The 21,824-nt window shown below is 41.7% G+C and overlaps 1 protein-coding gene across 1 annotated transcript in view; it reads left to right on the top strand.

Moving 5' to 3' along the window:
- The first annotated feature begins 759 nt into the window (after nt 1–759).
- tfpia (tissue factor pathway inhibitor a) overlaps nt 760–21,824 on the top strand; it is a 34,405-nt gene continuing 13,340 nt past the window's right edge. Inside the window, exons 1-2 of the mRNA XM_070914530.1 lie at nt 760–890; nt 19,304–19,507. Coding sequence (XP_070770631.1) covers nt 803–890; nt 19,304–19,507 — 292 coding nt within the window. The 5' untranslated portion in view covers nt 760–802. The remainder of the gene's footprint in view (nt 891–19,303; nt 19,508–21,824) is intronic.

Genomic DNA, 21,824 nt, shown 5'->3' with positions numbered 1-21,824 from the left:
TGTTTTATTGTACATAAATCCAGTGCGGTATTTAACGCAGTGCAATGAATCCATTCAAGTTATGAAAGTATGGGGTACAAAAGGGCTGGCAGACAATAATTTCAGCAAGTATGTGCCAGCTTGAAGCTCAATTACAGTATATGTCACTAGTAGAGGTCTGGAGGAGCTGGAAAGGGGGGTTCAAAAGCTCTCCAAAGGCCATAACTCAGGTACGAATGTCCTGAATGGAACAGACAGCTGAGTCCGGGTAATGGGCTTCAGATGAAAATTTCTCATCACTGTGAGATGAATTGCTGCGGATTAAAGTGTTGTTGAGGGGCTGAAAAGATGCAACCCGGGGGCCCAGCTTGCTCCCTACAGAGGGAGGGAGGGAGGGAGGGAGAGAGTCTGTGTGTGTGCTACACAGCAGAATCAAGTTTTCTGCTGACATGCCATAGAAAACAGGTTGTCCACCATCCTATTATCATTAAGCAGGATAGCAACAATGATAAGAAATGAAGACGGGCAATATGATAACACAGTATAAATGCATTTTAAAAATCCTCATTGGTTTTCGTTGAATTCCTCGGTAAACGTTGTGAGTCACGGGGGATATCTTACACTGAAGTGTCCCTCCAGGAAATTACTGAAAATTTCAATTTCATAGAGCCTGCAGAAGACAGGCACAGTGTTATCAAGCGGAAGTACGCGCCCACACACACACACACACACACACACACACACACACAACTTCAGCCGCTCAACTTGATGAAGTTTCCCTCTAAACTTTACATTCAGCGCGGATCAGTCCAGCAGCAGCAGCATGGCTTCGTCCAACAAGTGGTGGGTTTTGTGCGCCGTTTCGCTCTCCTGTGTCGCCCGTTTGGGCTCCTGCAGAAGACATAGAGAAGGTAAGATGATTGATAAAACACGTATTTATGTGGAGGTTGTTATTTGAACTGTGTTGTACGCGTTCACAGTTCGTTACAAGGGAAAGTTTTCCACCCGAAAGCCGTGCGTAAAGTGGAGCTGAGTCCGACGTTTGTACATATTCACACCACCATACGTCCTGGCTTCAGTTTATTTATTATTATTTATTGGACTTTTCATGCAGTGTGTTACCTTGTACCTCTGGTTTCACTATGAAAGCTCGTATATCTATATCGGAATATCTGCGCCTCAGAGTGACTCGTTAAACTGGCTTGTAAAATGAAAAACACATATCCTTCTGTTACAACCATTATGTGTAATATCCACAGTAATAATACACGATCCATATGCTTTGACTGAAGTCCTGCTCTGCATCAACACCGCAGCTGACGCACCAGTGAGTTTGTTTTGTTGTGTTGTGCTGGAGGCTTTGTTAAGTCCTTATTAGTGAGGGGGGAGATGTGGCGTCAGGCAGGGCCAAAGTCCACACCGGCAGCGGTTCTCATACCCGGCCGCGACCCACACCTGAACCGCCTGGCACCTCCTCCTGTCCTGTCATGTCGCAACAGCAGCCTCCCAGGCGATAATGAGGCTGCTGGGACTGGATGTCAGATACCTGGACAAGCTGAGAAAGGTCTGAGTTGAAACAGGTCCTGGTCCAAGGTGGAGGAGAGACTGTGATACTCCTCCATCCATGAAACCTATAGCAGTTCAGAGGGAAGTCTAGAAAGGTCACTCCAAAGTGTGGTAGCCTGTAGTTCAGAGTCTGGCTGGAGGCGGTTTATAGGTTTCTTGATGAACTGTATGCCTTTAACGTCGATGTCTGCCTTCTCTTATCTCTCTGTGACATACAGCCGGTTTTATTCATTTCCTTCTATGGAAGGAAGTTTTACAGTCTACGAGCAGAGTTTGCAATAAGGCATGAAGACTGAAGACCTTCCTATAGGTTATGTTGTGGTCGCCATGGTGAGGGCTGGATTAACCCTCTAGTGGGCTGTGGACCCCTTTTGACTCCCCTGGTTCTTCCCACTCTCTGTACGTTGTATACGTATCCTGTTACAGTGCACACAGCAGACAACACATAGCGGCTTCAAAAATCAAAGGAAATTCCAGAGGCCCGGAAATCAACCACCACTCCTGGAACCATAGCTACTGCACTATTAGTCAAAATACCACAAAATAATTGCCACACAGTGAACCTGGGGCATTGTGAGGTCAAAAGGTATGATAATGATGTTTGTAGTTTATTTATAGAGCGCTTTTCAAGCAAGAAGCACAAACTGCTTACCAAAGTGAGGAAAATAAGAGGTTAGACGTTCAGTGATGTACTCCGACGCCCGACCATGCAAAGCCTTCTATCTAATTAATTATACTTCAGAATGACATCAAAACGAGGTTGGAAGTCAGTGCAGTGAGGGCAAAATGGGTGTGTTGTGTGGGAAACACATTGTTCTGGTCAGTGATTTGGCTGCTGAATTTTCAGCAATTTGGAGCCGTTCCGTAGCTCCACTGTTCAGACGAGTAAACAAGGCGGGAGGATAAAAAAGCATTTCTTTGTTATTAAGTAGAAAAAAAAAAAAGATCTCATTTTGAAGATTTTCCTCAGCTGAAACAACACGACTGGACTACATTTCTTTATGTTTTGCTTCAGGCTCAAGCCGCAGCCAAAACAATTATGCCAGTGTGTATGTCAGAGTGTGATCTCTCTGTTGAGTGTAGGCTGGAGTTTAAATTGGAACAGCACATTTTAGACAGGCTATATAACGTCAGGGTTAGCAACACCAGAAGCAAGTGAAAGTTACAATAAAATATAAAAGTTTGAAGTGGATGCAAAATCTGACAAATTGTTCTGTCTATTGTGCATACTATTTTAGTTTCCATTAGAAAAGACTACTGGACGGCTAAAACGAGATGCAGATATACTTTTGTGAAATATGAAATGGTGCTTCAGTGTAATGCTATTGTGGTGTAGGATTGGAGATTCTCATACCCTCGAGAAAGCATTTAACACATTTTGCACATAAGAGGATCCAGTTCCCCGCAAGCCATCAGCTGACATTTGTTGATGGTTGATTTGCAAACAACACACGTTTAGTGTTTTAATCTTAAAGCACATAAAGACAATCATGCTGAGTTTTTAAATATTCCAAAACAAAAGGTGAGCCTCGAGGCAGTATTACAATAATGCATTAGCATTTGGCAATTATGCTCTGCATCCATAAGAGACGTGTGAATACAAGGGGTAGATACAGAGAAGCAATTTGGGCTACTTACATTATAATGGCCTTCAACAAGGTTTTGGTCATAGAGGAACATTAGCTCTTACTAGTTCTCTATTTGCATATCATTTAGGTGCTCTTGAGAGGTGAAACAATAAGGGACTCGAGGAGCCGCTTTCAAACTAAACATCAGTATCATTGGTGCGTGGTCCTGGTAGCTTGACTAATTGTGTCACGGAAGCCTAAACATTGTGTCTCATTAATTTGTAGAGAAATTTAATTAGATGCTCACTTGCTGTTTGAAGTGGTCCTTTTATTAGGCGGCCCCGGGACATAGACAGAGAGGAAACTGTGTAGCATGCGCCATCTTAATTAGCGTTTGCGATATAGAGAAGATTTCTGGAGAGCGCTCGCTGAAACTGCCACTAAAACACATTTGAGTTCATTAGATGAATACACCTATAACTGGAAAGTGTAGACACTCCTCTGCCTAGCCAATTAGGTGTTACCTAATGTTTTCTGCACTTACCAGTGTGCAGGCCTTTCGTTTTTATAATGAGAAAAGGTTTGTTTTGTCTCAACATGAATCTCACCTTGAAGAAATTTCACTGCAGCAAAAGCAGCAGCTCCTTTCTGGGTGAGATATCAGCGATATCACACAGTCTATTAATGAATCAAACTGCATGAAATGTCTCTGAATGAGGATCTCGTTCTGTTCTGTGTTTGTACACGCACACTCCCACTCCCTCTTTCCACGCTTGACATTTGTTGAGTCTTGTTTGTAGTTAATTTATAGTTTTTTTCTGAGCTTTTGTTTGTCATTGCTATTGCAATTTAATTGTTTCTTAGTTGGGTTTTTTCTGATAATAAAAATCCATCCTAGTGTTTACATTTCATTTCAGCTGTATACTTGAGACATGGACATGAGTCGGACTCAAGTCAAACGAGGACTTGCAGCTTACCATGGACTTGTCTGCTGTGAGACCGGACTTGCTTGAGACTTGCCTGCCCGAGGACTCGACCTGATTTGAGACTTGACTTGGTGACCCCTAAATATTGAAATGCTCTACTGTGCGCAGTTTTGCCTTTAGGAGTTCTGCCAAACTGTCATGAATAATTAACAGCATAATGGCGATGACCAATACACACTTGCAGTTGTAGCAGGATGCACAGAAATAAAACTCCAAATTAGGTTAGAGAACGGACAGCACTCAACAGTACACTGCAAACATATTGACACTAATTAATAAAACTGCAAATAACAAGTTGTTTCAACATAAAAACAAGTCACCCGGCAGACTTTAAGTTTGGCTTATTAGCTAAATTAATTCAGTTGACTCCCTATGTTTTACATTACACCTAATGAACACATTGACAACTTAAATATGTTAGACAAACTTAGGTTCAGCTAACAACTGTTTAACAACTGTATGTTGACGAGAGCTGCCAGTTAGGCTTGATTTGCAGTTATTTTTTCACTAGTAAAGATAGTTCTATGGTAACTGCCATATGAAGTATTGATAGACTAGAAAAGCTTTTTGACTTGGAAGTTAAGTTCTAACTAGATTAGAAGTAACTCTAGATGTGAGACTTGACTCGGACTTGCCCTCCAAAGACCTGAGGCATGACTTGGACTTCCTCTCTCAAGACATGAGACTTGACTTCACCTCTGTAGACCTGAGATGCGACTTGGATTTGCTGCAACAGACTTAAAAAGAGCTCTGCATTTCATTTCTGAGTGATGTAGCCAGCACTTCATACACTAAATGGTCCGTGCCCGTCTAACCTTTTCAAAGAAGACTGCTTTTTGTGGTGCTTACAGTAGGCTGCAGGGATTAAATAATGATAATGGTCAGCAGTGGAAATGAGTTGTGTGAGTCATAATAACAGCACGTAATATGTAATCTCTGCTGTAACAAAGCCATTTTTGTGCCCATTAATAACGGCCCTCAAAGTGGCTTTCCAGTCTTTGTCAGGCGTTTCTTCATCTTCCTGATCATCACTGCCTCGTACATCGCCCAGAATCTCAATACGTGACATTATTTTGAAATGGAAAAACAGACTTAACTGAATCCCACCGGTGCATGTGGCCTAGCATTGACATCCCCAGCTTGCACCCAACACAGCGTCACTGTAGGTTACTGTACGTCTCAGAGGCAAAGGGTTGAATTCCGCTTGAGGTGACGCCTCCAGCTCATACTGTGTCTTTTCCTCTCCCTGTATCAATAAATTACAGTGAGTATACAGTATATATTCCCACAGAGTTGATATATAATATGTACGCAGATACTGTTCATGAATACACAACTGAATAAGGATGTGTGGGAGTCATGAACTCATGATGGCACTCACATTATGTAATCTAATTGACTGGGAACAACTTGTGACTTTGTTGACTTAAAGCAGTATAGAGTGTCACAGACTATAGAGTCTGAAAGTCCTTGCTGATTCATCTGCTACAGAACATAAAATACAGAACACCTCACTGTATAACATGACAGGAACGCTAGTTTATAGCGCACGGGGCGTGGTGGTGTGTAATGAAACAAAAACAAGAATACGAAGGAGAGACAATGTCTGCTGAGTTAGTCAGTGAACTCCAAGCAATTCTCTGAAGAATACACAGTGAACAATAGACTGTAACACAACATTTCCACATGTGATTTATCATATGTACAACACAGATGCTCAACCAGAAGACTTTGCTCCAGGGAAATCGGTTCTGAGCGTCAAACCCTTGAATCATTGTTATCCTACCCCCAGATAATAGGCTGACTACATGGCAGTACGGTGAAGATATGTGTCCTGTGTGAGAAAATGCCTGTCTACTCGAGGTTGACACAGCAGTGGAGGTGACAAATGTACTCGGGAGAAGCATGAGCCAGAGGTTAATCTGTGTGTCCTTTGCACTGTTGCCTGTAGAAAATGGCAAAGGATACTTCCTTGGTTCTAAATTTAGAGGCAAGATACTGTCTCCTTAGTCATTTCTCCACTAACTTGACAAGATGGTTAAGTTAGCCCTTTCTTTCGCAGTCATTTCCAAAACCATCTTATTTGCTCACTAGCAGGAGAAGATAGCACAGCTCACGGGCAATCGTCTGATAGTGACATACCGGACCAAATACATAGAAAAGGAGTTTCAGGATGTAATGTTACTGTCGGTTACTGTTGTCATTTGTCTGCATGGGAAGTGTCAGATAGAAACATTCAGCATTTCAATAACTAGCTTCCATTAGTAGTACGTTATCACTGAACACGTCATGTACGCTGGATTGAAATGCGGGTGCTTTGTGACCTCAGGTGTAATTTACAGTTTACAATGGAAAGTTACACGGCAGGTTTTTGAAGAGACTCAATTTCTTTGAAACTGCTCTGGTTGTGGTGGCTGGTTGAAAAACTGGCTCACATGGTGCCCGAAGACCTTGTATGTGTTTTTTAGTGATGTGCTTAATTACTCCAGGAGAAAGAATTAACAGACAAAAGAAAGCTTTGTGTTCAAATGTCCTTTCATCCATCTGTATGCACAGTGTGTTGTATCGTGGAGGGCAGTGTGTGGACAGCGGAGTCTGCAGCTGGGAATACACTATTAGCGTCTCTGCAGCTTACAGGAAGCTTTAATCTCTTGAATGTTGACACATAATTGGATAAATAATGTGCATGTTTCACAGGGGGTGAATGACACTGACAGGGATACTAATTAGGGATGTAGTCCATGACTCACTCACTTTGGTTTGTTTTAAAAGATAGTGGTGTCTGTTCTGAGCCTGGAAAGTTCAACTGGCCATCTGCAGATGGATAAGGCTATGCTGGAGTTTCCTGTTTGAGTCGTACTGATTGTAATGGTGAGCTTTATTTAAGGGAGAGAGTTTCAGGGAAGTGATGCGTCTTACAGGATACTGGACTTCTGGGAGATAACAATATTATTATTGTCTGTCACTTGGAAATGAGCAATGTCAGAAATCACAAAGCCTCTTGTGGTAGCGCTGCCACAAAAGAATTCAGCCCACTATGTTGTTAATATCACATAGCAGAAAAAAGGTGCAGAAAGAAGGTGTGCAGGCTAATTGTAAGCTTTGCACTCAACCATGGCAACTAATGCAGAGCGTATAAAAGGTTCAGGTATTAAAGGAAAGAGGTGAACTAAGTCTGAACTTGTTGAAGTAGCACTTGATGAAGGAGTGATCGCTTTGTCTTCACTCTGTGCCAGTTCAGACAAGGTGAACGAGGACGACGGGCTTCTTGTTTTTGACTACTTTATGATGATCGTTGTTGCAGTTGAAGATTTCTCCACTTTTGCACTCCAAAGGGTTAAATAAATAAATGTATCTGCCGAAAGTGACTAAATGAAGGACTAAAAACGTAGTGTCAAAATAATGACAAGCTGATCTTTAATTGATGTCAAGTGTAAGTGAAGATAGATTAAGTGAAGACGTCTGCTGTCAGGGCTGTGAGTGCTCGGATAATGTGTTTGGATCTGTCTTTGTTTGTCTTTCAGCCCTACAATTTCTAACTTCGAGAACACACACACACTCACACAGCGATGTGCAGAGCTGAGTCCGGTTCAATGCAAGTCCATCCAAATGAAAACCATGTTGCGCCACTCTTCTCCAGTACGCCACGCTTTGTTCACTAAATGCTACCGGCTTTCTTGCCTTTATCAGGGTGGTGCTATCCGCTGTGCAACCTTTAAGCAGATGAACATGATCAAGATTCAACAAAGCAAAAGATAGCAGGAAAAATGCAAACCATGTCAACAAGCTCTGTCCTTGACAGTTTCCAGAGCGGGACAAAGAAACCGTAGAAATGTGGTATTTGTAAATGCATATACTGAGATTTGCGAATACGTACTCAGATTTAACAAAAGTCACTATAATAAAAATAAATAATAATAGCAGGATAAGCAGGATATGGGCATATCTGTATTTCTAAGCAAGTGGGATTTTTATATATCCCAAACAATAGAATATAAAAGTTCCTGCTGTGTCATTCTGTCTGCCGTCTTTTTGCATGATTTCTTCTTTTGATACAACTTTTCCCCTCTACATTTGTAGCATCTATCATACACAACCTCTTTGTTCTCCTCTCACTTTAGACTGAGGAGGTTGGTGCTCAACCATTCACTTACAGACATTCATGGCTCCCAGAGGATGTACCCTAATGACTTAAGTGATCCCCTGACTTTTCATGTACTATCATCAGGTCCAAATTTCACTTTGATCAACACTTGATGAGTAAATACTTAGTAAATACTTACAAAACGTTTGTAAGTTTTTTTGTTTAGTACTAATTACACCAGGTGAATTCCCATCTAATTGTGTCTTTCTAACTGTATGCAGTTGCGCCTAAAATTCACAAATTCTAAATTCTAAATCACAAAATGATTGAAAGCACCATTTACTTCTTGACTTTTGAGAGGAAGTTGCAGACATGCTACAGAGAATTCTGCTGATCCTTTCTGTTGAGACCAGTGATCATGTCAGAGAGGATAGATGCTGGCAACAAATAGATGCTGCTGATTTGGACAAAATGGAGACAAAATACAAACTGGAATCTCAGTTGAACCTTAAGTGTATTTTTGTGTGTAACAATTTGCTCCGGATCCCAGCAGCTTCAGGGTTAATCCCTCTCTGGAAAGGATGCTTTCAAGCTAAAGTGTCACTAAAGCTCACCAATTGTTGTTTCTCATTTGTATTGTTTGAATGGTAACCTGCACTGCAGGAAAGGGCCGCTGTATCGATCCCCTCATCTAATCAAGAGTGCATCTACAGTACAATCGGTGGAGGATGACATTTGCACAGACGGGGAATGAGCCACTTGCTCTCGCTTTCTGTCTGTCCCATTGATTCGGCCGTGTAATCACGTCCGCATCAAAAGCAGAGGAGGCTAAGACACAAACGGTCATGGCTGCAGCCTGTAGAGGTCCTTGATGGTCCATTCAGTATTTTCTACATTGTATGCGCAGTATTAAAGATGCACTGGCTTGGCTGCTCAGGCTGGACAATATAGCAAATTGCCAACCTGCAACGTCCAATACAACAGTTTATTATTTTCACGAGGTAAAAGCTGTCAGTGGCTGTGGTCTTATCTGGTGGGAATTATTGACTTGCTGAAGTGTTGTCTTTTTCTGGTTTTCTGACAGCAAATAATGTTGCCTCGTGGCAAACAGCACGCTCTGAAAACACTGCTCACACACATCACAACAGTGTGATAGTTCACCTAGGGACTAGGCTTATATTTATTCATATTGAATTCATGATATTGCAATGAGATAACACAATATCACAGAATTGCAAAGACTGCAATATGGAATTTTGATGATAAAATAAAACCCGGAAGAAAATATTGAGATTGTCCTCACTCAGAGGCCAATAACACAAATATTGCACCTTCCTATGTACATTATCTCTGTTGTGGGAAAAACCTACTGTAGCCAATATAAATGAGTAGCAGAGGGTGGATCGTGTAGGAGAGTTTAAAGAGTCAAATTTGGGTTTTTGGTGTTTGGCAGACTTGAATGCCAGCAAGATAATGCATAATATATATCTTGCATACTAACATAAAATCTCAAATTGTTCGTCTGGTGCTGCATTAAATATTATAGCAGTCAAAGGTTTTCCAACTCTTCAGCTACTCGACTGTACCATCAGCTTATACTCAGCTTTTGCCTCCTGGTAAAACATTAAGGGTTCCTCAGTTTAAGCTAAGCTGCTATAAACTTTCATCTATGCCCATGGTAGTGGAGCTACATTAGATCAAGAAATAATGTGCCGTTGGCCTCGGGGGTTGTGCAATATGTCATTAAGGCCACTTGAGAATGTACTCGGGATGAGATAGAGTGAGTGGATGTGTGTCTGTCTTTATAGGCTCATATACTTATTTTTTGTGTTTGTTAATGTGTATTCACTTACATCGCTCATTCTAATTAGAGTTCATCTACATTTACATGAGTTTTCCCCAAGGGGACAATAAATAATCAGAATGACAGAGCATTCACTTTATGTGTACTGCCTTTAAAGATAATCCTTCTCTGGCTTCACTGTCCAGCAGGCTCTTATGGCAGCTGAAATGAAAACAATAAGCAGGAATCAACGTGTATCTACATTAAATACACAAGAAGATGTGAGATGTGGCTTCTGGCCACATAGAAAATTAATCAGTGTGAACTTTGCCCTCTGTGCCGCCTGGTTTGCGTACACATCCTGGACAAGAAAGCCAGTGTGTTCCCTGATGACACAAACAACACCAAGCTACGCGGAGGTGAGCCACCTGCCGCGCTTTAGGTTTGATATCATATTGTTTTCCTCCACTTTGTGGTGTAATTAAATGCAGGAAGTGAGATTTTCTTCACTCTTCTGGTTCTGATGATCTAAACTCTGCTCTTTAAATTCACGAGGAGCTCAGTGTGAATTAAGTCTTGCGTGTTTAAAGATCTGAGACAAGTAGATCATTTGGTACGTGAGCAGGGCAACAAAAAAAACACTTGAGCAGCAGCCTGTATATAATTAAATATCCCAATATATTCACAAGCAGATAATCACCGGGAGGCTTTATAAACCTCGTGAGAAAACACAAGTAAAACATTTCAAGAACTGTCAGATTTGGCTGCCTGTGTGTTTAAAAGAGTTCGGTCCCCTTTTCACGTATAGCCTGGCTGGCTTGGGACTGAATCCTATTGTGGCTTTTCTATCTACTGTTACTTCTCTTCCTCTTTTGTGTCATTTAAAATGGGTCTAGCTTCTGTGAGACCAGCATTATGATAATATTCTCTACTGGCCTACATTGCTAAATGTGTCAGTGATGACAAAATGAACTAATAGTGTACCGCTGAAATGATACTATGCTGGTGTTAAAGTTCAGCTCAAATCCTGATATTTGATTGAAGTTATCAGCTTTATAGCCTTTAATTTACAAATTAGCAGCTGCTCGGACATTCTTACTTTCCCATTGTGTGAGATTAAAATGCATTTTCTTAAATTAATTAAAATCACAGTTGTTCAGAGCCCCTATTTCACTTCAGGCAGTCACAGACATTTGAATCTAATCACATTCTAATTTGCCGCGGCTCTTTCTTCTGAAAGCCTTTGATTTTTCCACCCTGGAACATTTTTTTGTTAGTGGTTTCAGCACCTCCATTCTTGTGAATCATTTGGTTGTTATTGCAAGTGATGTGATGAATAATTCACTGAGTGTTTTGTAATTGGGACCTTCTCAATTTGGCAGATGGCGCCTTGGTACTTTCTCCCCTGCAGGCTTGTGCAACTTATGGCAAACTTATGCCCACATCATTGTTCGCCATATGCTCCTTCTGGACTGAGAAGTTGCCATCTTCTGTCAAATTAAAGGGCCAGACACCATCTTGCTCTCACAGATGCTTGATTTCTTGCAAAGGTTTGACTGGGTCGAGGATATCTGTCAACAACCTGGAGTTCAGCTAAATCATATACACCCCCATTGGAGTGCACCCCAGGAAATGCACTCGGTCCAATTGATTGGCTGAGAAGCAGCCGAGTCGGACTCTAATTGGCATTGAGTGGGATTGTTCGCTTCGCCAGCGCTCAGACTTTGCAAATGTCAAAGCGCGGATTTGGCAGACTCACTGAAGCGGAGGGGATTTCTGGTTCCCACTATTGTTTTGTTATCGAGACGAAGTGGGAAACAGGTAGGGGCTCAACTTAGATATTGCCAGGAAAAGATAATGCCATTGCAGAGAGAGCGTGGAGATTTCCACCACTGAGCCGACATTGGAGAAAAAAACGCTATTCAAGTTTGCAGCTGCGAGATGTTGGGAAGAGAGTTCTTTGTTTATCCAGAGTCTCCTGTTTGAAAGAGCAAGACAAAAAAAATAAAAAAAATCCTTCAGAGGTTGTGGGTGGAAAAGGCAAGCTGAGATGAATGTTCAATCTGGCTTGGCATGGACAAATGGGTCTCCAAAATCTATCGAGTTGTGGAGCGACAATTACCGCGCTCATTGCCTCCCTCCTCTCTCACCACCTGCCATACCAACACGCAGGCTCTGATTAAAAATGCATGGGTCTCACAGGCCATGTAGATAATTAAGGCTTCCCTGCAGTGTTGCTAGTCGGAGCAAAGCAGAAGGCAATCTTTTTAGCAGCACCAGATGAAACACATACAGTAATGGCTCGCACGGAGACGTGAACTTTGTGGTTAAAGATATTGTATGAGTGCAAAGGGCGTCTCCAGCACTGATCAAACCACCAATGCTGGCTGAGTTTGCGTCATGCTCTATGTACCGAGCTGTACAGGACCAGGCCTGTTGCTGCCCAAACGTGAGTCGTCTTCAGGGTAGCCCCCAGTCTGTTTCCCGACCACACAATGTGAGCTCTCAAAGCTTTTATTGTTCATCTAAATGGCAACAGATTGATCCTGGAGGCACGAACGTGCCCGTGTTTCAGGGGGATTCCTTTGATCTTCTGGTGAAAGTGCTTTGGAAGGTGCTTGCAGCCCACTTTGATCTCCCAACGTGAAGCGCGATAGGAAGCGCTCCCCCTGTTTGCAAGATTGCTGCAGGAATGAGGTCATGTCTCTATAGCTGCTTAAAGGCCAACGTCTACAGCCTTAACGAGCTGCGTTTGAAATGATCTGCAGGATCATTGTCATTGTTTCTTTCTGGTTTTCCTATACCCCCTCCTTTCCACGTTCACTATTATTGAGCTGGTCCACTGCTTATTTTTCTGTTAGTGTCCTCGGAGTCATGCACCTAGTGGCCATCGTTAAGTGTTGTGAAATGAGCTCTGCTTTTCTTGTCTTTCATCCAATTTGAAAGTGCCTCTTATCATGAAATAGATATATTTCACAATATGTTGACCCTTTTTAAAGTAGAAGAGTAAAATCATTGTGCAACACTGAACCACCACACTCACCAGTCCCAGTTTGTGGTGTTTAAATGGTCATAACATGGACTAAGAGTAATAGGGAGTTTATTAGTATGACATCGTTTGGCATTCTATGTGAATGAATATTACTGATGTTTCTGTTTGTGCATCTGATGTCCATCAGGTCTACTGTAGGACTAGAGCACTGAACAGTGGTGACGTTTGTATATTTAAAAGAACATAACAAGTAATATCATTAATAAGAATAGATACAGGCACCAAAGAAAAGAAACAAAACAAGGTGGACAGATATACGATTTGATATCATATAAATGTTTTGTTTCCACACTAAAAAATAGTAACTCAGTAAACTATACAGACAGTTTTTAGTCAGCATTAGTATGGTTGAACAGTAATTCATTTTTATAACTGAAGTCAGTTTGAAAGACTGCAATTTTATGGACATGATGAACAGTGTCATAATCTACAACATGAATGTTTAAACAAACAACTGTTGGTTTAAATGGCTTTAATGATAACTGTCGGCAGCAAAATGTACTCAGCTAATTAGCATTCATTCTGCGAGTTGCAAAACAACAGAAAAGAAACGATTGGCTCTTGCCTGGTTAATATGCTCTCTGCATGCCGGTGGTTTTGTTGCAGAAAACACCCCATGTATCATTTTGATGTTGGAACAAATGAGCAGTGGGACAACAGAGTGGCCATCAGGTAGCTCAGCGGTTGTCAAGTGTAGGTGAACAGAGCTGTTTCAGTCTCCCAGTTTAACTTCTAAGCACCTTAAAATATCTGAATTGCTCGTCCTGTCGGCCTGTGAAGCTAACGTCAGCTGAAGGTGGTGTCCTCAGTGTGATGTCAGATGTGACTTAGCAGCGGTTAACTGGCCAACAATGTAGCTGCTATCAGTAAATATACTTTTGAACGCATGATTATGTGTGAATATTATTGAGTAATGTCAAGTATACAATTAATATCTAAAACCTGCAATAACTGACTTTTTTTTTTATCCACTTGGGATCAGCGGAAACAAGTTGCGTTGACGTATCATCGCCTTGCATGTTGAGCTTTTTGGCAAATATCTGGCTGTTTAGCTGCTAAATGCTCCACTATGTTCACCAGCTGTCTCTTCCTTGATTTTAACCACTATTTCCAACTTTCCTAAAAACAAAGAAAGAAGTTGTGTTCTTAGGGCCAACACAAGCTGCTGCTACGTTCAAGGGTGTCGTTCTAAATGGAACGTCGCCCTTGAAACCTACTTACAAAGACAAATAATATACATGTTTTAAAACGTGCACAGGCACACACACAGAAACACACAAATACATATAATGAGGGTAGCCTCATTTGTTGGGAGTTCAGCTGTGAAACCTTGGGGCAGGCTGTGAGTCACCCTCAGCCCTTTGGCCACTGGCCTCAGGGCACTGATAAACACTGACAGCTTTTCTCCCACTGCAGGCCCGTCCACTCTGGCACAGTGGAGGCAACCTCTTTGTTCCTTCACCAAAGCACACGCATACTGCTCTGACCGAGTGTTGCAATTGCAACATACCTGTATTTAATGGAGCTCGTACGCTTCGCTTCATGGACCAGTTAGAAAAGTGAGTCACATTGTGAGAACAGCGGTGACTAACTTGACTATTGATGCATTGAGCACAGAGATAGTGTTTTAAAGAAATGTTATCTTCAGTTGCGACGTCACCACATGAATATGCCACCACTGATATCAAGTCCCGGAAGTTTTTATTATTTCACCCTTTGAAAATAATGGTGATGATCTCAGGTGTACCTTCTGACTCACTGATGATGTCACTGATTGTAGATTGTGAGCAGGTGGTGTACTGATATATACAGTATATAAAGCTGTATATTACACTTTGATACGAAAAAAACAACAATAAAGTAACAAAAACAAAATGCTTAACACATCCTGGTCCTCATTGCCGTCATTGTGGAGCTTTTGTAACTGTGAGGCGTAGAAGCAGAATTCATTGATCTGGGATTTTCCTGGTCCAACACACACTGTACATACATATAGGCCACATCCATTTACACCTACACAACATTTTGACATTTTTACAAGGACATTTTTTCCAACAAATTTCATTTATAATTTATCATTGTACAACAAATATTTCCAATTTCACCCTGATGATGTAGATTGGGATCTAGATGTAGATTAAGACACCAAATCATGACTACCAAAAAGCACAAAGTCAAAACACAACAGCCACAGAAAGACCAGCGGACCCCACCCCTGAAGCCACTGATGCTGGCACAGGTGCACCTCGTTGGGCAATCGTGATGTGGCACACCTGGGCCGAGCTAGAGAGGACAGAGGAGGGAAAGGGACAAACAGCGCAGGGAGACGCGTACTGCCGTAACATTAGTTTAAGCTGTTTCTGCTCCAGCTGTCTCAGTGCTGTGTCCCGTCTATATTCATTTTGTTTTTAAGCGAGATGGAAATTAAAAGCCCCACCTAAACTATTAAAACACCAGGATATCTGCTCCACCATTTTATTATGATTGCTGTAACTAATTATTGTGCTGTATATTAGTTAATCAGACACAATAAATACATCACAGTGTTTTTTATTTATATGAGCACACATATATTCTTGCCATTCACTTGCAGTTTTCTTCTCACCCCACTTCCGTTGTCATTATTTTCTTTTCATTGTGTCTATTAGTGCGATGGATTTTTTTTTTTTTACACTTATTCAACTTACTCAGCAAATGTTTTTATGCATATGCTTTTTCCACTTCTCAGTTACACAGCATGGGAAAAAAGTTGAGAAGGAAAGCATAGAAACAATCCGCTCTCATGGAGTGTAAAGTCAGTTCAGGCTGCCGATGACAAACCCACTGGGAGCTGTCAAGACTGTGGCATTACTCTCCTCTTTGTCTCTGTTTCTGTCAACATCTGTCTCTCTTTCTCCAGCTGTTTTATTGGTACATCACACTTTACTGTCACCCTGTCACCCAACAGTGTGTGCTCTGTGGCGTTTCGAGTTTTACTGAGTCATCAATAATGGGCTGTTTTTTGTTTTTTGTTGTTGTTTGCTGCTCCATCAATGCTGTACAGTCCCCTTTGCTAAAAGACCCAGAAATGGAGATCCAGGATAATCTTCTGGTATACTAAACAAGCCTGGACGGCACCTCAAACCGACTCAACCTGCCCGTCTCTGGAATTACAGAGGTGCTTGGCACTGTGCATATGTTGAGCAACTCAGATCTTTATCCTAATGTGTGTGTATGTGTGTGTGTGTGTGTGTGTGTGTGTGTGTGTGTGCAAATCTTGGCCAAGCTGAGCCTGTCAGCAATACTCAGGAGACTAGCTGCCAATAGAAATCTGACGCATCTAAAATCAGTTTCCCTATTCAGCATGGTCTATATTTCAAGGAGCTGGCTGATTTGTTGGTTGGCTTCCAAGGGTTTTGTTGATGCCTTGTGTGAGTAGGACTGTATTTATTTACCTTCTGTTCAACAACATGGAGAATTCCTGAGGACAGATATGGAGCTTTGGATGGATTTGAGGATTGCATTCAGAGCCGTTGCAAGGGGTGTGCAAATCTGTTTTTCAAATTTTTTTTACCCAGTTTAGTTCAAAGATTCATGTCTAGTCTGAAAATTTCATTACATTATATAAAAGAGTTCAGTCAGTCCCGCTGTTCAGTCCCTTAATGTCACTGTGTAGCCTTTGGCACTTCTAACTGTGTTAGTATGAACCTGCCTCATACAACTTGAATTCAGATTGGTACGTTTGAAGCCATTTAAATGAGAAACAGTAATGCAATCAAACATTAAGACACTCTAATACAGCTACCATTGTAGGCTCACTACAGGTGTCTGACTGGTGGTGTTGGTGACTAATCACTGCAAGTCCATTTTACATTTTATTAAAAATATAAATTTTTCGAAAGGTCTGGTTGTTAATGGACAGAGTGTGCCTCAGTCTTAAAGTTGTTGTGCACTTGATCCATGTGCATTCCCTGCCGCGGTTCACAAGGTGAAAACCTACAAGGGGCCGTCGGGTGTCACTAAGACATTCGCTTCTTTTCTTAGAGTGCCTCTGTCTGGATATCGGATACAAGTGATTGAAGAACACATTGCTTATTGTACTTTGGTCTGTCTAAAATCAATAGGAAGAACTTGTTTTCTTCTCTCTCCTTGGGTGGCCAAATTCTGGCTTATTGAACAGTCTTATTTCCAAGATTCACACAACACCAGTCTGAACCACGTCTGTACTTTTTCCCCCCCAAAAAAAGGAATGATTCTTTTGTGGCCATGGTAGCTTGAGGCATCCAATGACAAAGAAGAGAGCAAACAATCTCCACTTGTCATTATTTCTCTGTAACGTTTGTTCAGTGGGGTTCAGCAATGAGACGTGTTTAAAAGCCAAAATGGGGTTGGGTACTAGACAGAGACCCAGATCGCCTGTGTCGCTGTGTAATTTCTCCCCTGCTAGACGACCCAATCTTCTACTGCTTATCAGACACGACAAGAAGAACGTAAATAAAAATACCACAAGTCTCTGCAGGGAAGCCCTGCTGCCCTCAGCTCACCTCCCACATGCAATTGCAACACCAGGTCGGGTAGATGGAAGGAGATTGGGAGTATTTGATTGGTGTCCCCAATCCCTGGTTATAAGAATTTATAGAATTGGATGGGTGAAGGAGGAGGGCAGGTTGTAGTGGTGAGCTGCTGCCCTCATTTCCTCGCCTGGCAGAGGGACTGTTTGTTGACTGCTGTGCTGATAGGACTGGGCAGGGTGGTTCCCATTAGAGTTTGTACCTTACAGGAAAGAGAATTTAATGTTTGTTTTCCAAGCCTTCCAGTCACACAGGACAAGAAATCGAACTGGATGATGATTAAACTACCTATGAGCTGTGTCATGGAGTTGCCCCATGCCTTCTGTTAAGTAGATTACACACAGCTTTTACACGCAGCCAAGGGTGCATATTAACAGTAATCACAACCAGTGGTAGGAAATGCCATCAAGAAACACACAGTTTCTTGATGGGGGGTAAGCCAGTACAGAGGTCAGTACTGCAGAAATGCTAGGGGCCCTAAATAAGTATGCAATATAACAGTTGATTGACTTCAATTATGTAGTACATGTTGAGATATTTCACTGGATAAGAGAAGGGTTTGACCTGCAGGCGACGCAAGTTGAATTGTCAGGGTATCACCAAAGCCAGTAGGCTTCATCTGCTGGGGAACATGAATGTCTACACAAAATTTCATGGCAATCTATCCAATAGTTGTTGAGATATCTCGGTCTGAACTGAAGTGGTGGACCGATTGACCGGCCAACATTGCTATCCATAGTGCCGCGCTGCTGTAGCACGGCTGAAAACCGGGCTCACATTCACATTCTAGCTCATTATCTGAGTTACATTTTCAACCTGTCACGTTTATTTTACCCTTTACCTGGAAAATGCAGTGAAAAGTTGAACTCTAGAAACATTCAATGGAAGTTGACGTAACATCACGGTTATTGAATATTAACATGAGCAATGCAGAAAGACATTTTCCAACACTGTGACTCAAACCTTGGCTGTCTGCAAATCCCTTTGGACAGAGATCCCTCTCTTCTCAGTGGGTTTTGAAGTAACTGCACCGCTGCAGGCGGGCATAACACAGACCTGACCTAAAAACTGCAGGGATGAGGGCAGAGAAAGCCTTTCCCCAGCAGCACACTGAGATAGTGATTTTACATTCGCAACAGTGGGTAGTAGAACTCTAAGGGATTCATGTCACCTCTTTCCTGGATCAGACAAAGCCAGCTTTTATGAATGATAATGACAGTAGTGAAGTGTATCTTTGCAGGGCTAATTCATTGTCCACAAATGTATCTGATCTTGTATGTATGTACTGGGGGGGGGGGTTAGGTGCTCCCTTGTGGTTACTTATTCTCAGTGCAAGTACAAAACAACACATGTAGGCTTGTGCCTAAACCAGAAGTTGTGTTAAGTTATTTTATAGAAATAAATAGCATGTGAGTGGCTTTCCTGACTTTTCTGAATTTTTAATTATTGAGTGTAAATATTCAGTCAGGTCAAACAGTTCACCATGCTTTGCCGTTGACAAATCCTTCACACAGTCTCCCTCCGCAGCATAGTATCTAAAAACAAGTACGCTGTCAAAACCATCCACTGAAGTCTTTTGGAAATTGTACTGGCACGCAACTTTACCTTATCTCAAAGCCTGAGGTTAGAGTTTGATGCTGTGACCTAATTTCTTCCCTCATACACACAAAAAATCCATTTCACAGAGTGCCACAAGATGCAGAGTACTAAGAGTTGTCTTTCCATCCCACCTCAGCAGATGGAGCACAGGCCGAGCTCTTCATCTTCAACGAGTTGTGCGCCCTGAAGGACGAGCCAGGGCCCTGCAAGGCCATTAAGGACCGATTCTTCTTCAACGTCGACACGGGACACTGTGAGCTGTTTGAATACGGGGGCTGTGGGGGAAACGCCAACAATTTCGAGACCTTGGAAACTTGTGAGGAAACGTGTGTCGTCTCGGGTGAGTCTGACCCTTTGGCTGACACTCACATTATGACACAGTTTCTGACATGTTTGTAACTAACAGTAGTCTGACTCACTGGATGTAGGCTGTTGGGATAAGTCTGCCATTCTCCTCCCCTTTTGCTATTACTGTTAGCAAGGGCGCCGTCGCTGCATCCTGGGCTTAGCCCCGCCCAAGACGACTGTGATTGGTTTAAAGAATCCCAGAATGATAATGAGTTGAGCCAGACCTTTCTACAAAGTGTGGAGATCTGGCTATGCGAGACTATACTAACAGTGACACAGACCTCAACATCAGCGATACACAGGGATACAATAGGATTGTTTCTCCTGATCACAGTACACGAGACATGGATGTATTGTGACTTTGCATTGTTATGTTGTTGTTAGCAAATGATCAGTTTTGTTTTCAAGGACTGTTGTTCCTCATTAGACTTTATTGCCACCTTGGGCATAAAATCCTATTACAAAGTCATTTTGTTGGTATGTGGCTTAAATGGAACATTGCCAGCACATTAATTCTGAACAGTTTTCCTGGAGGCGTCTGGTTAATAAAAAAAATGGGCACTTTTAAGAAAGGGGGCCAGTATTGTATTATTTATAGGTTACACATACTAAATTGATGATAAATCTAAGTTGAATTTATTTATGATAACAAACAGATTCTTCAAACTGGCTTTTCCAAGTCTCAAGTCTCAGTCTGAAAATGGGTTTTAAATATTTTTAAAGTGATATATAATATGATATATAATCCAAAATGCAGATGCTGGATGTGTGAGGCCTTGAGGAAACTGTTATCTGATAACCATCAACAATGTGAAAGAGGCAAGGGCCTCTTGGTGGGGCTGAGAGAAAGGGCGACCTTGTGGTTAAAGATAGAATAGTTCCCATACTGAGGCCCACCAATGTCACTGTGTGTCCATCAACAACCATCTGTCCAGTCAAATGTGACTCACTATAAATGAACTATTTGCTAAGCCTCGCCTCTCTTAGTCACTGTTGCTTTTCATGTCAAGCTTTGTATTCTGGTGTGGGACTGTGGAGTTTACTTCATTAAAGTTGGCAGATTTGACAGTTTTGTAACAATTCAGTGCGAAGTGGACAAAAGCAGGTTCGTCATTCTGCGACTGCTGTTGTCACCAGCTGGAATGACGCCTGTTCAGCCAAGCAAATGGGAGACTTATGTTTCATTATTAATAATCAAATACTTGGCACTTGGTCTTACTTTTATAATCAAGGTGCAGGACAAAGCCACGAGAAGCCAGGACTAGCTTCTGGATGTTTTAGTCTTGAGCAGATTTACACGTAGTTTGTAACCTCACAAAATATGTAGAAGTGTGTAGTACCTCCTGTTATGGTATCCTTTTGAATTACCAGCATGTTGCTGTACTGCTAGTAGTAGCTAATTAGCCAGGCATGCTAATGTTAGCAACGTGCCTTATGACAGACAAACACACTGTTTAATCCAGTGCTCTCTGGATACCAAGTATCAGCTAGACTGATAAATCGCATATCCATGTCTGTGTATATGTCAAAGAAATTGCAGTACAGAAACAAACGAGATCAGAGGTTATATAGAAACAGTGTCATCCATTACATAGTTTGTCCTCCAGAGAGTGCTCACAAGTTTCTTTTTAAAGTGTAAAATGTCCCACTCAGTATGTCAGACATGGTGTCCACAGTTACTTTTGCAAAGCTATGATTGGACAATCGCTGTTGTGGGAAGGGGTTTGTACCAAAAAAAACTAAATTCCCCAAATGAGTCCCTTTATTACAGGCAATAAAATGTTTCATTATGCAGTTAGATTACATAAAAGTGACCATTAGAAAAGAATTGCCTCAACCAAGTATATAAATATAGCAATACATATTACACAGCAAGGAGGGAGTGTCAACACATGCTGTACACATAATTAACATAACACGTGGATGGTTGCATATATTTTACATCTGTATGTATGGATGTATAGTAATATTAGTTTGTCAGTATTTGTCTGTGTCTATTAGTCTGTTTGTGCTGCCTGTATGTTGGTAAAGGGCGAGCATCAACTAAGACTTGCTGTAAAAATCCTGATTTTAGTGTGTATTTTTTTAGTTCAATTAAAGGGAAATGAATAATGTAGCTAAAAATACTTTTCCCACCGGATACTCGATGTGTGGGGAGAATAGCCTCAGTGTGGCAGCGTTCCCAGGTAGGTGTTGAGCTCAACATGCAGATGAAAACACCCAGGTATTTATAACAGGGATTCAGTTTATTTTAAAAACATTGTGGGAGATGTGCCTGCCACACATACATTGGATTGCAACTGGAAGAT

Source organism: Enoplosus armatus, chromosome 11, assembly GCF_043641665.1.
Source record: "Enoplosus armatus isolate fEnoArm2 chromosome 11, fEnoArm2.hap1, whole genome shotgun sequence".
NCBI lineage: Eukaryota > Metazoa > Chordata > Actinopteri > Centrarchiformes > Enoplosidae > Enoplosus > Enoplosus armatus.
The sequence above is the reverse complement of the archived record's forward strand: the minus strand, read 5'-3'. Positions and strand labels throughout refer to the sequence as shown.